At 40.1% G+C, this 16,880-nt stretch overlaps 1 protein-coding gene across 2 annotated transcripts in view; it reads right to left on the bottom strand.

Moving 5' to 3' along the window:
* The window catches only part of LOC147305288 (plexin-A1-like), a 317,652-nt gene that overhangs the window by 103,362 nt on the left and 197,410 nt on the right, over positions 1-16,880 (bottom strand). For both annotated transcript variants that reach the window (XM_086277276.1, XM_086277277.1), the window contains exon 10: positions 5,449-5,649. In XM_086277276.1, the coding sequence (XP_086133402.1) occupies positions 5,449-5,649 (201 nt within the window). The remainder of the gene's footprint in view (positions 1-5,448; positions 5,650-16,880) is intronic.

Raw genomic sequence — 16,880 nt, 5'->3', positions numbered from 1 at the left:
ATACTTTATTTTGGAGTGCTTTATACTTATCAGTTTTAAATAGGAGGTAGTTTTTAAAAATCTTTTATTATATTCCATATACATATATGCATGTATATTCTTACTTAAAACATAGCATGTATTGTTATTGATTAGACCAGGCACTACTTGTCGAAAAATTGACTACTGTATATAAAGCAATAAGTACTACGGTAATATGGAGTGATATAATGGTATTAGCAATCACGAGACAATTTTTCTCATATAGGACTTTTATTTTTGATTTAAGCATATTTTACTATTTTACCTGTGTGAGATATTCAGCGCAAGTTTTTAGGTTGAAACAGTTTATTTCCATACTGCAGTATCACTACTACTAAAACACCTACTCTGCCACTCCTTACAGTCCTCTGTGAATGAAGGACACACCCATTACTTTTCCAAAATGTGATTAGCTTAGCAAATTAGTTGCATTTCAAAAATATTTTTACGATAAACCACTGCAGGACGAAATCATTACACTACATTGCACTGCAGAGGTATTAGCTGTGCACTCTATAACAGGTTTGTGAAAGTTAGGAAAAGTCTCCCCCTCTCTTACGGCTAGCCCAATTTGTGGACCGTGAACATTCAGTTGAACACAGTCTGTCATCCTCCCAAAATTTACTGTGCTGCTCAGAACTGTGCCAGATGCATATACTTATAGCAGGAAGATAATACACACAGCTATACACACACAACATTTGATAGCCTATGTGTGTCAGTGTAATAAATCATGTAAAGCAGGTTGCTGGTTGTTGCTGATGCTACAGTCTCTGTCTGCTCCACATGATTAGGAAGAGGATCATGTGGAGAATCTCCATATGTCTGCTTCACGTTAGGCTTGCAAACCCCTGGGGAGGCTCTGTGTGTGCATGCGTGGGTGTGTGTGTGTTTGCCCATGAACAAACCAGTAGGTATCCTCGCAGCCTGCATGCATTGCACCTGTGTGCGAATGTGCACGCCACCATGTGTTTTCCTGTGAATATTTCAGTGTGCACCAACGCATACTGCAGGTCCCTCATGTATTTGAGTATGCAAGTTCAATGTTTCAGTGTTTGGTGAGGGGCTAAATAATGCACAAAGAGACAGTAAGATTGAATGGATGAGTGTACATCTACTGCTGGCTAATTTTCTCTGTGATTTATTACCCTCGACTACCCCAGTCACAGCCAGCTGTGATACATATACACAAAATCCCTACAGAGAATACTGGAGACAATGCTAGCCGGAGTGCAGGTTCTCAATCACAGATAGATCTTCTGTTTGGTGATTCTCTCTATTTATGTTTCCATTCTCATTTTTTTCTATGCAATCACAGTAAAGCAAACCCCACACACATTTACACCTGGAACAAAGACAACACCTGTGTGTTTAAAAGTTATAAATTTCATGAAAGTTGTACCACGACATATTTCATTATTAAAATATATCAAATGACTTTATGTGTTGTGAAGGAAAAGCCACAGATCTCCCCAGTTATGTGCACTTTAGCTGAGCCTTTTTACTGTCTTTCAGCATGTTGTTTTAGTTCTATGCTGGGGAACGCTTCTGTTTTGGTTCAGCCCCTGTGCATTAATCAGCTGTACCTTTAGTAATGAGATGGCTTGCCACTGGTGCAGTACCCTGAAACTCCTCAGTCACACAAGAAAAACAGGACAGCAACTTCTTTGCGACTAAGAAAAATCAGTGATTGCCATGCTGGTACTGCCATTGTAACACTAACAGAGGGTATTGGCACTGCTTTTGCTTTGCAATTGTAATTGCAGTTTGTAAATTGAATATCATCGTAGAACAACTGATCAATTCAATCTATACTCACATGGGAATAGACTAGATTTTGTAAAGCTATTCTAGCCTTAAAAACAACTCAGAGCTCTCTGTATCTTAAATCTGGAGCTACAGTCAACTTCAAATCAATAACTAACCTAACATGCATTTCTTTGGACTGTAGGAGGAAGCTGGAGAAAACCCAGCGGGCAACTGGAGAACAAAAGGATCAGGAAGACTGAAGGCTGTCCTTTATCCCTATATCTAAGAGTGTAAGCATGCAGATATTTTACTAAGGCTATATATAGTTTGCCATACCAGTTTTGCAATGACTTATTTTGTCAAAGCGAGTTTGCGACATTTAAACTGCCACAGCTCCTTAAACAGTTAACACAGCTGTGTGAGTACAGTACTGTTGAGCTGAATAGATATGTCTGAAAACCAGCCCTGCATGGCTGAACAACTTTGTAACCAATCCCTATTGTCCCAAATGTCCTTCCACCTTCTGCTGTTCTAGTTACTCTCAGCAGTTTCACTTTTTCACGCCTCATGATTTCCTTTTCTTTCAGAATTACTTTCTCAAACATGCACATCTTTTATATTCCAAATACATCCTGTCTCCATCTGTTTCTCCCTCATTTGTTTGTTTCCCTTTAGTCTGCGTGCTGAGCTTAGTCCTCTGTCTCTCTTTATTCTTCTCGCTCCCCTCTTTTCACTTCCTCCATCAAACTCTTTGTTGCATCGTCATTGTCTCCCCCTAATTCCCTCACCTCCTCTTTGGCTCCCTCATTCTTTGTCTTTTTGCTTCCTTCTTTTTCCATTTGCCGGGCCGGCGCATGTGTGTTTGAGTGTGTGCGTATGTTTGTGTCTGTCAGTCTACCGCACCACTGCAATTCATCATCATTTTATCTACAGCTCCCTTAATTGGATCCTATCACAGTCCCACCTGACGAGCTGAGAGGCGGGGGGGAGGTGGAGAAATGGAGGATTCCTCACTAGGCGCGCGCGCGCACACACACACACACACACACACACACACACACACACACACACACACACACACACACACACACACACACACACTTCGGCCTCCTATGTCTAGCTTCATCAACAGCTGCAAAGTTGTGTTGAGACCTGTATTTTACTATGCTTCCTGACTCTTCCAGAGATAACATTGAGATTTTTACAACACATTAAAGTGCACCGAGGAGTGAAAAAATAAATGCATGCGGATAAGCGTTACTTGTGTGTATGTTTGCGCGTGTGTGTGTATATCCATGTGGTTTTGCCAGTGAATCATAGTTTTGCTGAGGAAAGGTCTCTGTCCTCCAGAATCAGCAACTCTCAGCAGCAGCAGTAGTGGTGTAGTAATGAATGTATCCGAGTCTATCAAACACTAGGGATGCAAACTGCTATTTCCTGGAGTAAGTGCTGGTTTCAGAGGTGTGGGAGGCTTTCAGAACACAGAGTGAACAGAAAAACCATAACAGATATCCATCCTATTTGAACAACAAAGAGCAGCGATGTTTATTAGAGCTAAAAATGTGAAAATAGTGGGGTCAAAAGTTGAAGTGTGTACCAGGCAATTACCCAAGTACTAACCAAGTAATAGCTCGGGACATTAGGTAAAGGTAATATTAGACTGAAATTTATGGACAAATGGCCAGTAACACACGGTGATAACAGGGAAACAAATTTAAAGATACTAATAAGGCAAACCTGTTTAGCAACAGGATGTTACACACCAACCAGCCAAGTAATTTCATGGTGACAGCAGATAAACTCAAACATCAAAAGTCATAATCGTTATGCGAGAATACTTAAACGTTTGAAAATATATAAACTACAAGGCCTAAATTACATGTTTATATATGCTAAATACTTACATTTAATAACCATGAAACAGGCTGTAAACAATCTGTATCCACTGCATTTGATAGAAATATTATGTTCAATAAAAAAGGTAATGTAAAATGTATTTGGTGCTGTGTAAAATCTTGAGCCACGCCTCATTTCCTTTCCTTCCTTGGAGCCGGACTTTTTTGTGTAATTTTTAAAGATGTTTTGATCAATAGTTCTCCAGATTCTCTGAAGGTCCTTTGAATGTTTTCTTTGGACACTGCCTGCTTTTTCTTTCATTTTCTTCAGTTTCTTTCTTTTGTTTTCTTTAATCACAGAACTGAACTGAAAATGAGTGGCAAGTGGTAGTTAATCCAGAAATAAACGGAGGAGTTCAGGACAGAGGTCCAACAGTGAGCATCTGTAAAGCACAGTGATAGCTCTGTCCTGGTTTGTGATGAATTTCAGTTGTTGGTGTTGGGATTTTTTTTTTTAAATGATGGAGTTACAAATGCAGATTTTGATACCAACCAAATGTCTGGCTTAGCTACCCTAGCTCGATGTTGAATCTTGTATCATTAATCCTCTGAAAACAAATTACTGCTGTAAAAATAAATAATTTTACTTTTTATTTTTCATTAATATATTGATGACAGAATTTTGTGGGGTAATATTTATTATTTAGCTGAACATGAAAAGTAAAAATAATCACCATTATACATATAACACATTTTTAGATATAAATGTCTTATAATGTCAACAATTGAAGTCTCAACTCATTCCAAGAAATGTAAAAGTAATTTCGAAATGAATTTGAATCCAAAAGAAAGCTTGTGACATTGACCAGGTCATTTAAATATTCAAGCAGACACACAGCAATTAGTATTTTTGCTCATGCTCTATTCAATAGGCTTTCAACTATCGGGTCACCGAGGACAAATCTGCCAGAAACCAGTAATAACGACTCAAAAAGCCAAATCTAAAAGAACCTCACTTGCATGAAGCAATTATAGAGACACAAGTGACTATATAAGCGCAAATTACCTTTCCACAGCACAAAAGAACTGTAGGAGGCATCATTACGATCTGCAAATCAACTTCAATACTATACCCCAGAACTATTTTTTGTGTCACCATCCAACATCAGAGGCAGACCGATTTCCAGGATCACAGCACTGAAGCTCAATCTCTTCCTTTTGTGGAGAGAAAGTGGGCGATGCTGTATAGTTCAAAAACAGCAAGCGACCGCAAATCAGCGTCGTGTTTCGAGCCCAGTGGCGATGCAGAAGTCGGCAAATGACCCGCAGCCGCTGACAAGTGTGTGACAGGCTAAAAAAAAGGCAGCCCCGCAAAGCTGCCAGCGCCACACGGCCGCTCCTGCTGCCTTTTTAACTGAGAGGACTCGCTATTGGACCTATCAGCGTGAGTGAGTGAGTGCCGCGGCGCGCGCTTTGCATGTTAATCATATGTCTCGTTAAGTTAAGTCATAATTGGTGTCGTTAAAAACGCCTCCCCTCTGCCTCCTGCCCTGATTGGAGCCCGGGAAATTAAAAGCGCCGGAGCGGTCGCTCCCCTTTTAGTGCTGACAGTTTGACTGAAGGCTAAGAGGCTGGAGTGAGGAGTGGGAATGAAGAGAGAGTGGTTTTTGCGACAGTCAGTCCCTGTGGCCATATGCCTCAGTTCAGCTCTCTGCTCTACCAGTCTATTACTGCCAGTCTTCCTGCCCCACATCGCTGGTTTACAGCAGCACGGCTGTCCAGAAATGAGTGTTGGGAAACTTCGCCTCCCCACATGCGAATATGCGTGTGCTTCAATGCTTACCGTGGTCTTCTGACACTGTATGCTCGTGCTGTTAAACCTCAGAGCCGGGACGCTGTGCGTGTTGCCCTGGATGTGAAAGATGCACTCGTAATTTCTCTGTCCAGACTGAGGCTGGGGCAGGTTCTGAGCCAGCAGGGTGATCGGCCTCATAACTCCAGCAGGGATGTAGATCTGGGTGGAGGGCAGGATCTGAGGGCACTCCTGGAGGTGAGGAAAAAAGGAGTTACAAAGACAATAATAAGCAGAGAATGTGACAGAACATTTTAGTTAAATTGCAGATCTGGGCGAAACACCTTGCTGCTGCACAGATCCAGAGAAAAAAAAGCTGTTAAGTAATGGCAAAAAACTCCCCAAAAACGACATACTGAACATGATCCACGATATGGAAAATTACTCTTTATTGCAATCAAAACTATGAATTAGAAATGGCATCAGGATCTGTCACAACTCCCTGATGACCGTAATTATGAAACCTTTTCTTTTTCTCCCTAAGAGCACCCAACCCCATTAGACAGGATTCCACATGCAGCCCGGCCTCCTTTGTTCTCACTGAAAATTCACCAGCCTAAAATCTCCGCTTACAAATTACCAACACTCCTGAGGATCCAACTCCTCCCACCACCACCACCACCACACCATTTATGAAACACGGAATATTGAACGTAGCAGTTACTTGTCATAAAGAGTACCATTTTGGAACCAACCCCCTTCCCCATATTAATGAGGCTTTTGTGGATATTAGGCATGTGTTTTTGCCGGAAAAAGAATCCACCAAAGGATATTCTAATTCTTTCTGCGTGGACAAAATTGAGAGCCGGAGGCAGCGTCTCCCAGGAACACGGACATTACTAATTCCACCATGCTGCACTGTAAAACACATGAAGGTCTAACAGATTACAGAGGGGACATGACTGTGAGGCTGTATGTATGTATTTCAATTAGTTTTTATCAGTTTGAGTTTAAATGAGATCCAGTTATGTCATCATATCCAAATTTGAGGACCGGTGCCACTTCATTTGCTTCTAAGCCACGTGCTCCATCACTAGGACACTTTCCTTCCCGATGAAAGCAGCTTGCTAAAAACGCTAAAGTGATTCAACTATAATATACTGTTCTAACATGCTGAAAAAGCTCTGACTTGTTAAGACACTGTGTGCAGTGTGAAAGGCTAAAAAAAGTGCTTTTGCAAAATCATAAAGTCTGTAATTACATTTAAAGTATGTGTTCGGTATTCATCTGGCGATCGGGGTAAACAATAATAAGGCCATCCAAAAACCCAACTACAATGTCTAAATGAAATTTTATTCCAGTTTAAGCGCCATCGAGCGAGCTATAATTTTTCTATTAGGATGGCAAACGTTTATATGTGCGCTGATAAATCAGTGGGAGCTGCATGCTATTTTAAACCAGGGATGAATAGTCGAAGTGAAAGCACACTGGCAGCCTCAATGTCTGTAGAGTAATCTCGGTATGAGTTTGCTCTGTGCTGGGGCACTGTCTAATGGAACACCAGTAATGACTTGCAGATTGGCCTGGGAACGGCAGAGAGGATGCTGAAAGAGGAGAGAAATTTGGACATAATGGCACCAAGAGACTCTTCAGCTCCCTTCACAAAAATATGGCGCACACTCAAAGCCAGAGGTGACTCGCGCCAACTCCATACGGGCTTATGCTGAGTGAATCTACAGCGCATTCATCGCACATGTAGTTCAAAATTCTATGGCCTGAGTCCAAAGAGCGGATAAAACACTCAGAAGCGAACAAGAAAGCTGCACGATGCAGAAAAGAAGATGACAAGAAACGAGGAAAGCATAAAGTAATTATGACCTGCTGTACTGCTTCCCAGTGTAACTCTGAAAGGCATTATGTTGTGTCGTTAATAACGCTCTTAAAGCTGCCGTAAAATTTATTTTGCAGTGAATGAAATGACTAGGTGCTATTGGGAACGTCACGCACAGCAAGAAAGTGTGTTTACATTCAAATGCGCTGAGCTTTTAGCAGGCTGGAGCTAATTGTTTTGGTTTTTCTCCCGTACTGTAAATTACTTTCTAATCAAAGTCATCTCCAGTGACTGAAAAATGAAGCCACCACAGAAGTGCCAAAAACTGCAGTTCTTTTAGACTGGCTCTAAAGGTTAGTCACACAAACACATGTCAACATTTCCAACGGTTTTTACAACTAAGTTCCCCACTCATCACAACTGAACTAGGAGATTGTGATGACTATGGTGCTCCTTTCAGATGGTGTTAGGGCTTTTTGCACACTCTATCATCTAAATATTTACTTAAAGAAAAATGTCACCCGGTAAACTCAAGGTTGTTATCATATACATCTTTCTCAAACTACAACAAGTAGCCATTTTAAGCACAAACCTCTATTATCTGTGTCTGCTACATGTTCTTACTGAAGATAATTTACACTGACTGGCCACAATATTAGGTACACTTATTCAACTACTTCTTGGAGATATCTTATCAGCCTATCACATGGCAGCAACATTTAGGCATGGAGACATGGTCAAGACTACCTGCTGATTGGCAGAATGAGGAAGAAAGGCGATTTAAAGGTGATTTAAATGACTTTGGTTGTTGGCTGGTCTGAGTATTTCAAAAACTGGGATTTACCTGTGCAACCATCTCTAGGGTTTACAGAGAATGAACCGAAAATATAGCAATATCTAGCAGCAGTTCTCTCGGCAAAAAAATCCTCGAGTCCAAATGCGAATTGAACAAAAAGAAAGGTAATAGTGACTCAAAGAACCACTTGTTGCAACCAAGGTATGTAGAAGAGTGTCTCTGAACACACAGCACATCTGACCTTAAAGTAGGTGGGCTACAGCAAGGGAACACCACCAGGTGCCACATGTATCAGGTAAGAACAGGAAACTTCACCTGAACTTAACAATAGACAGTTGTTATTTTCCACTACGATTTTTGGATGGCAGGGTGACAATTTGTTGTAAATAACATGAAATCATGGATCCGTCCTGCCTTGGATCAATAGTTCAGTTGCTGGTACTGGTATAATAGAGTCGGGGGGATTCAAAGGGGCATATTGTGGGTCCCTTTAGTACCAAGAGACCATGACTTAAACATCAAAGCCTATCTGTTTAATGGATAGTATCCATAGTTTTCAGTCATGTCACTGACTCCCTACCCAAGGGGCAAAACATCACTCCATAATGACCAATAGTGGACAGTTGGTAGTACTGCAAGACAAGAAACTATGAATTTTGTTGACTGTGAGTCATATTCTGCCCTGACAGCTTTATTGAAATCCTTGAAACTGGTGACGTCTTTCCCAAAGCTCCAGTTTGGTGACATCTACGTATTTGTAGAGAACTCCTCACCATACACGGCTACATGACAGATACATTTGATCTGGATGGGTAAATAACGCCGCCATGTGGGAGGTAAAGAACAAGAAATTGTTCATCGTTAAAGCAAACGCAAGTGTTACGTAGCTAGATTACACAAACTACCACACGGAAATGTTAAGTTTTGTTGACTGGGACATTTAGAGTGTAGAGCATAAGCTCCGGTAGCATTAATTTGTCACATTGTCTTGTGATAACAGTAAAGTTGACCAAGTAGTTTTCCAATGTCAGAATAACTGAGCCACCACTGACAGCCTGGGATGCTGTGGAGAAGCAGGGACTGGTGTGATTTGGTCTGTAAGGCAAGGTTCGAAGAATTGTGCTCACAGTTTGGTGCCATACTCTACAGCCTTCTGGCAGCTGTAAATAAATGTTGATTAATGCATCATGCACAGTAACTATCTGGCATTTTAACTATCTGTTAAATTTGAAGATCTTCAAATGATGGCTGGAGAGCAAAGGACTCCAGTACTGTTTTTGCCCAGTAGTTCAGATGTCATGTGTAAACTATGAATTGCTGCTGACCATTTGTGGTCATTTTATGGCCACAGTATCCCCATCTTGGTGTGGCTGGTTCAAACAGGATATACTACTGAAAGCCTTGCAGGAGACGGGGACAAACGGGTTTTTTTCCCCCTTCAGACAGGGAACATTGGGAAAGAAATCAGAAAGGGAGAAGACAGAGAACTGCTCAAGCCGATGCCATGGAGCCCGGTAAAGCAGGCTGTCATTTAGTCAGGCTGACAGTTGTAATTTTAAGCATTCATACATAGTGACTGGCTCCTAATGAACTCCTGCTCCAATCTAATAAAACTTAAAAAGAGAAAAGGGAAGTAGTGTATTTTGGGGTTGGACAAGATGAAACAAGAGTCATTGTCATCATCATAAGGACCACAATCATCTGTTCCAATCTTTACAAACACACACATACCCACACACACAAATGCATGCCACTTCACATCTGTGCCTCCCTGCTGCCCTCACTGGTCCCTATTGCTTCAGCAACACACACACACACACACACACACTCTCTCTCTCTCTCTCTCTCTCTCTCTCTCTCTCTCTCTCTCTCTCTCTCTTGAGGTCTGTTCCTTATTGCTGATGCACCAGAGTCAGACTAAAAAGCACAGCGCAACATTTCTCTGAGGAACAGATACGCACACACATCCCTCAGCAAACATACAAAGGCATTCCCCACATAGGGTCTACATATAGAATACAAAGACGCACAATTCCACAAACCAATAAAGAAAAAAAAGAGAGGGAAACATGCACAAAGGAGGGCGGGAATGAACAAAAGATTGGAGAGCAGAGGATTGTGGGAGCTGTTTCATTAGGAGTGGTGACAGGTGTCAGAGCTGAGTCTGCATCAGATAGCGGAGCGGTTCTACACAATGAGACACAACAATCTCTCTACCTGGGGGATTCCTCTAATCCCTCTCCTTCTCTCCTCCCTTTTCTTTCTTCCTGTCGCTCACACTTGATCTTTAGGTTCTCTGTAGCGCTCTCTCTCCCTTTGTTGCTTTGTTTCTCAGTCTTTGATTGTGTTGCTTGTGAAACGGTTGAACTGTACATCCATCAGGCAATCTTTATTTAAACCAATCACAAATGCAATTTTCAGACAAAAATTGGAGGCATAAATGGATCAGAAAACTAGGCCTAACAGCCTATAATAGGTGCTGCAAACAGACTGGAAAGTATCAGTAAATTAAGCTTTAGACGGCAGCAATTTACTGTTAACAAGCATCGAAGTTTAGATCAGTAGTTTGCGTGATAAAAATAATTACTTCAGGAATTATACGCAACCTATCATAGCCAGTGTAATGTATCAAGTAAGACACTGTGATACTTTATTACCAGTCAGCAAGAAATGTTTCATGCTACAGTTCTACACTGACACAAATGTGCTACTCTAATGTGGACCCCACGCTGGTGTCCTTTTATCCCCAACAAATAACAAAATCAAAGTGATGTTCATGTCACCACTCATCTAAAGTTGCAGATCGATCTGCTACGTGTCTGAAAAATGGTTGGCTGATTGCTGTGCAGGAAATAGGCACGTTTGATGATTTTTCATCCATCCTCCCATCAGCACTACAGAAAAATCGAACGTGATTTACAATAATGGGTCACTTTGGGACACTCAGCACTGATAAAACACAACAACAGCTATATATATTCTGAGGACAATTATACACCTAAAATTTTAGATAATACAACGTGCAACTGTTACCTCCCCCAGTTTGCATACGTGCTATCAAACACGATAACTCAGAAAAGTTTTGAATGAATTCTGATAAAGCCTTGCAGGGGTGTAGAGTGAGCTCATCTTAATCTATTAAAAATTTGGCTTACGTCCACCGAGGTCTTCAAGGTCAACTCACTGATTTACTGGTTGAAAATTGACTAAAAGCCTTAACATAAAAACTATGATTCTCACAAGTGTGGTGCGTGTTGTCAATATCATCTCACATTTGACCTCTGACCTCAAATAAGGTCAAACGGTCAAATAAGATGTCTTTTATCTTTACAACTGTGGTTTAAATTCTACTACCTTTGGTTGTATTGGCAACATTTCAGAAATGATACATGTGGGGGATTCTCAATATCACGTCATAGCTTGTATCCAAATATCATGTCATATTTGACCTTTGACCTCACTTTTACATTTAACACAAGTCTTTCCTTCAAGCTGACCCCAAAGTGCATGATCAGTGTTGTCAATTAAAATTGACAAATAACAAAAGCCTTCACTTTCCATGTGCTTTTACTGTATGTAACTATGTTTGAAAAGAACAAAGGAAATAAAATGAATATATACAAAATACAAAACTGTTCCTTTAACAGTAAATGCTGCCCAGAGAGTGAGCTGCCTTGGCAGAGGTTCGCACTGTGTCAGAGGTTCTTGTTCCTAAGGATTTCTAAATAATATCATGATTTAGTTATTAAAGTTCATTACTGATCAGTGATTCAGTCCTCATTCCTAAATATTGCTGTTATTATTGCTTTGGCGTTGGTTCCATGATGCACGTGGAGCAGCAAGAGTCAAACAATCTCATTCACACAAGCAGCCTGCATCTTTTTCTAAACCCTAAGCAACTTATTTTGCCTAAATCTGACTGAATGGTGAAAGATGAAAGGACAAGGACAAACCATGTTCACAGCTTTATTAATTAACTGTTGACTCTAAAACTATTAAGCAAAGTTTAATCAACTACCAAGTTACAATTTATTAATAATCCTTATTAAAACGTGATCTTTTTACACGTAATGTAAACATTTTAAAACTTTAAAAATGTGCAAAGACTGCAAAGTGTTAGCCAGCAAACTAAAAAGGTGTATAATTAGCAAATGCTAAAGAGCTTAGAGACAGGTTCATGCAGTGTGATCACAGAGCATGAGAAGGCAGGTAAGGACGAGGACAAACCATGTTCACAGTCTGATGGACTCACCAATCACCTGTGTCCATATACGCTCTTTAAAACAGCTTTTACACATGCGTCTTATCAGGGCTATGATAAACTAGTTCATAACCATTTACACTTTTTTTTTTCTATAAACAGTTTAATCTTTACAGTTACACCCCAATAAATGATAAAACTAATTAAACAAAGCCAATTAGACAAGCTTTATTAATTAACTGTTGACTCTAAAACTATTAAGCAAAGTTTAATCAACTACCCAGTTACAATTTATTAATAATCCTTATTAAAAAGTGTTACTAAACTAGATCTTTTTACACGTAATGCACACTAAGAACAAGAAACAGATGAACACTAAAAGGAATGTGAAGTACTTACTAGACGATTAGTACATGTTAATAATGATAATATAATGGGCTAAAAAAGCATTACAATGACCATCAGTGTAGTGTTGATGGATACTTGAAAGGATCAAGAAAATAAATAATGATTTAAAAAAAACATGAATGAAAATGTCAAATATTTAACACTTAAAGAAAGTGTTATTATTTTTTTTAGAATATTCATAAAACTGCGTATCATTACTAAAAAAAACAACTAGAGAAATGCCTTGTTGAGATCCAAATTTACTGCACCAAAAGCCGGAGAAGAACGGTGATGCAGAGGACGAGCAGTGATAAACCACTGGATGAGAAAGGGTGAGGGAGGTGAAGTTAAAAGGAAGGAGGGGAGGAGATATGGAGGCGAGACGAGGTCTTGGGAGCCATACACTCGTTTATTAAAGTGGGGGATGAGAGTCAAGGAGGTCAAGTTCCCAGCAGAGCGAGGCAGGGGAGGAGCTCTGCAACATGGGAGCTGTACACAGCGCTTATATCTTTCCAAACTAATTCCCAGACTGGTAATACAGACACACAGAGACACAGGCTGCGTTACATCTAGATGAATATGCACTAAATACACACATACACACACATTTATCATCTCACTCACTCTCTCACACGCACGCACAAACTGATCCAAAGCTAAATCTTGCCCTCTGGCTCTGTTCAGTAAGCTAGTGCTTCGGCCCGTGGAGTGTTTTACAGTAGCCTTGGGGCCAAATACACAGATACTGTGATCAAAGGTGGGAAGGTAAGCCTTCAGAAAGAAATTAATCGGAGTTCCTCTTCCATATCAACAGTGTGAAATCTCTATTACGTCTCTGTCAGCTGCATCTGTAGGCCCACAGACTTTAACCTTTTTTTTTTAAGTTGCAAAACTTATTTTAGGAAGAACATTAACCAAGTTTTTAAATATATTTGATTTAACAGGTAGACATATGGGAGGATGTATATAGATAAAAACTAGCAGAAGTTGAAATTTGTCCTTATTAAAGGACAAAAACCACCAATGACATCACTGCCTACATTTTACTGCCACAGCAGCAAACGTACTGCTGTAAATAATGACGATATTAATGTCTGCCATCATTTTAGCACAGTTTATTTTGGCATTCAAGATAAAAAAAAATCGTGGCTGAAAATCATGAATAAAGGAGAGCCATCAATAAACATTTCCATGAGAATTAGAAAGCTATAACAGTCCGGGAACTGTCATGTTGTTATAACTCAGTTCAGTTATATAGTCCAAACTAAAGTAAGATTGTCTCAACGTACTTTGATTCAATTCAGTCCATCAATTTTATTCACATAACACCAACTCACTCAAGGTGCTTTATATTTTAAGGCAAAGACCCAAATCCGAAGAAAACTCCAACAATCAAACGACCCATTTTGAGCAAGCACTTGGCAACAGTAGGAAGGAAAAACTCCCTTTTAACAGGAAGAAACCCCTCCTCCCTGAACCGGTCATCTACTGTGATTGGTTGAGGGGTGAAGAGAAGGAAGCTGGACAAGAGACACACTTCACAAAATGCATATGTCAACATACTATACTTAGTCACACATAATATATTTATCCATTAAGTAGAAAATTAACAACTTCCACAAACACTTTCAATTAAACTGCAATGAAAAATAGCAACATTTTAAAACTTTTAAATTGTGCAAAGACTGCAAAGTGTTAGCCTGCAAACTAAGGACAAACAAGGACAAACCATGTTCACAGCTTTATTAATTAACTGTTGACTCTAAAACTATTAAGCAAAGTTTAATCAACTACCAAGTTACAATTTATTAATAATCTTTATTAAAAAGTGTTACTAAACCAGATCTTTTTACACGTAATGTAAACATTTTAAAACTTTAAAAATGTGCAAAGACTGCAAAGTATTAGCCTGCAAACTAAAAAGGTGTATAATTAGCAAATGCTAAAGAGCTTAGAGACAGATTCATGCAGTGTGATCACAGAGCAGGAGAAGGCAGGTAAGGCTGACATAAGCCAAATAAGATATGTGGTGATCTGTCATTTGAGAGGAAATACTAAAACTTCAATCAATGTAGAATCGACCAATTTGGTGGTCAAATGACCTTGACCTTTGACCACTAAATTCTACTCCAGTCAATGTGACTGTTTGTGCTAAATTTGAATAAAATCCCTGAACACGTTCTTTAGAAATCGTGCTTAAGAATAATGAACATACAGAAAACCCCACAACTTACCTGGTGTAACGAGTGTAAATGCATAAAATACAGAAAATATTCGTAGTTTTGGTCTGAGTTGGAACTATAGATTCTGCAGAGTCTTAAGATATCACCATTGTTTCTTGGGATTTAGCTCTAGGCCCTGTATAATTAAAGCCACGAGGGTTTAGATGCACTTGTTTTATCCAAGGTCGTGTTTATTTCCCAGTGGCTTAGTCACACATCATTTTCTCTTTCAATCCCAACCCCACTGTTGTCTCCTAGTCTCTTTCAACCTCACTTTCCTCTTCTGCTCCTGATATCTTCCAAGGAACTGATCCACCCACCCGCCACTTTCTACCTGCTCTGTGGTTTATTGAAACACGATGATGCCTGCAGTCATGAACTCCAGCTGTCTACGATGCTTCGCTGCATTTTCCTATTGACTTTTCCTCTTCTCCGCAGCCTTCCTTTGCTCGTTCTCTATATACTCTGTTATCCTCGATCTGTCTCTCGCACTCCTCATTGGCTGCTGGGGTAAGATGTCTTAAGGATGAAACACTTGGAAGATCGCGCAGGCTCCCAAAACAAATACGGTGATGTGGATACAGAGAAGAATGAGAAACACCAACCACGTATTTATAATGTTTAATTACCCTGTTGCTTTAGAAACAGTAAAACTAAAAGAACAAAGAAGGGATGAAACCCGTAATAAAGGTGATATTTGTTTTACTATATTCAGCCCTAACAATATAGTGTATTTCGTAAACTTCCTTTTTTCCTCACTTCTAATTGGTTTTATCAGGATGGAAACATCTACAGTGATGTCAGAGATGAGGCGAGAGCCCCGATTGGCTGCTGGCTGTCACCAATGAGGTCACCTCTCAGAGGCGCAGACAGCCACCGAGTATGATGGATGAGGGAGCCCGTGTGTTTGTCTATGTGTGTGAGTGTTGGGAGGGGGTCATCGTGGTGTAGAGGGTCCCAGCGGATTAGCGTTACAGTCCAATGAACCATTTCAGAAAGGAAGGGGCGAGACCCCATCGACCAGCGCTCTTACACACACATACGGAAAGAAAGAAAAAGGACCTGATATGATGACCGCATGTCCCAGGGGAGGGAGAGGAAGAGTCATCTGTTGAGCAATGTCTCAGTTTTAGACACCAATATAGTTAAGTCCTTAGAGAGTAACACAAAGTAACACACTTGCTCACCAGCTGTGCAATGGATCCTGTTTGTAATCTCAACAGATCTTTTTCTATCCCACAGATGCACAAACAGTTCATGAGGCCTCATTTTGAAACTGCCACTTTCTCACTATTAACAAAGCTTTTTTTAATGTATCTCTATCAAAAAGACAGATCAAAATGTATTCATAGAGCACACGATATACTAAGACAACCTGAGGCCACATGTGCACAGAATGCTGAAGCTCTTCTTTTGTAAAAAACCAAAGACGAAGGTGAAACAAAGGCCAGAAACAAAGTGATATCTATGGACACATCTATCAGCACAGCTGCTCTACAATACCATTCATGGGCTTTGTCACTCCAGAATAATAACGTATGCTGTGCAGATGGAGCAGGCAATTTGATTTAGTGTGTATTCTGATATGTGCAGCACCTGCATTTTTCAGCAATGTAACACTTGGACTTTTACTGTCTGCTTTATTCAGCAGTGGTATCTGGGAAATATTTGGCTAATTAATTTTGAAGATGATGTTTCTTTTTTTTTGCACTGCACTTCCTTGTCACTAGTCACCTTAACCCTTACAGAACCACTTCTTGCTCTGCTGTTCCAAACAATAGTTGTTTCCCTGGAAAGGACGCAGGCAAGAGTGTGCAGCTACTGAAGCTCGCATTAACTTGTGCTAACCTGGCAGGAAGCATCAGGAAGCTGTCGTTAAGAAGAAAGAAGCAGCAAAACACAAATAATCTTATTAGTCTATTATATCGTTGTAACACCTAGTGATTATTATCCCTTATAAGTCACACTAGAGAAGAAGTAGGGCAGGAACTGCCTTGAGATTATTAAATAAGTGGTTGCTGGAGACTGTATGGAGTTTTTTTTTTT

The sequence above is a fragment of the Aulonocara sp. 'chitande type north' Nkhata Bay genome, linkage group LG20 (genome assembly GCF_057382095.1).
Source record: "Aulonocara sp. 'chitande type north' Nkhata Bay isolate Kocher_YH1m ecotype deep benthic linkage group LG20, A_spYH_male_GT1.1, whole genome shotgun sequence".
In the NCBI taxonomy this organism is placed as follows: domain Eukaryota; kingdom Metazoa; phylum Chordata; class Actinopteri; order Cichliformes; family Cichlidae; genus Aulonocara; species Aulonocara sp. 'chitande type north' Nkhata Bay.
Note: the sequence above shows the minus strand (reverse complement) of the source record. Positions and strands in the feature narration are given on the sequence as shown.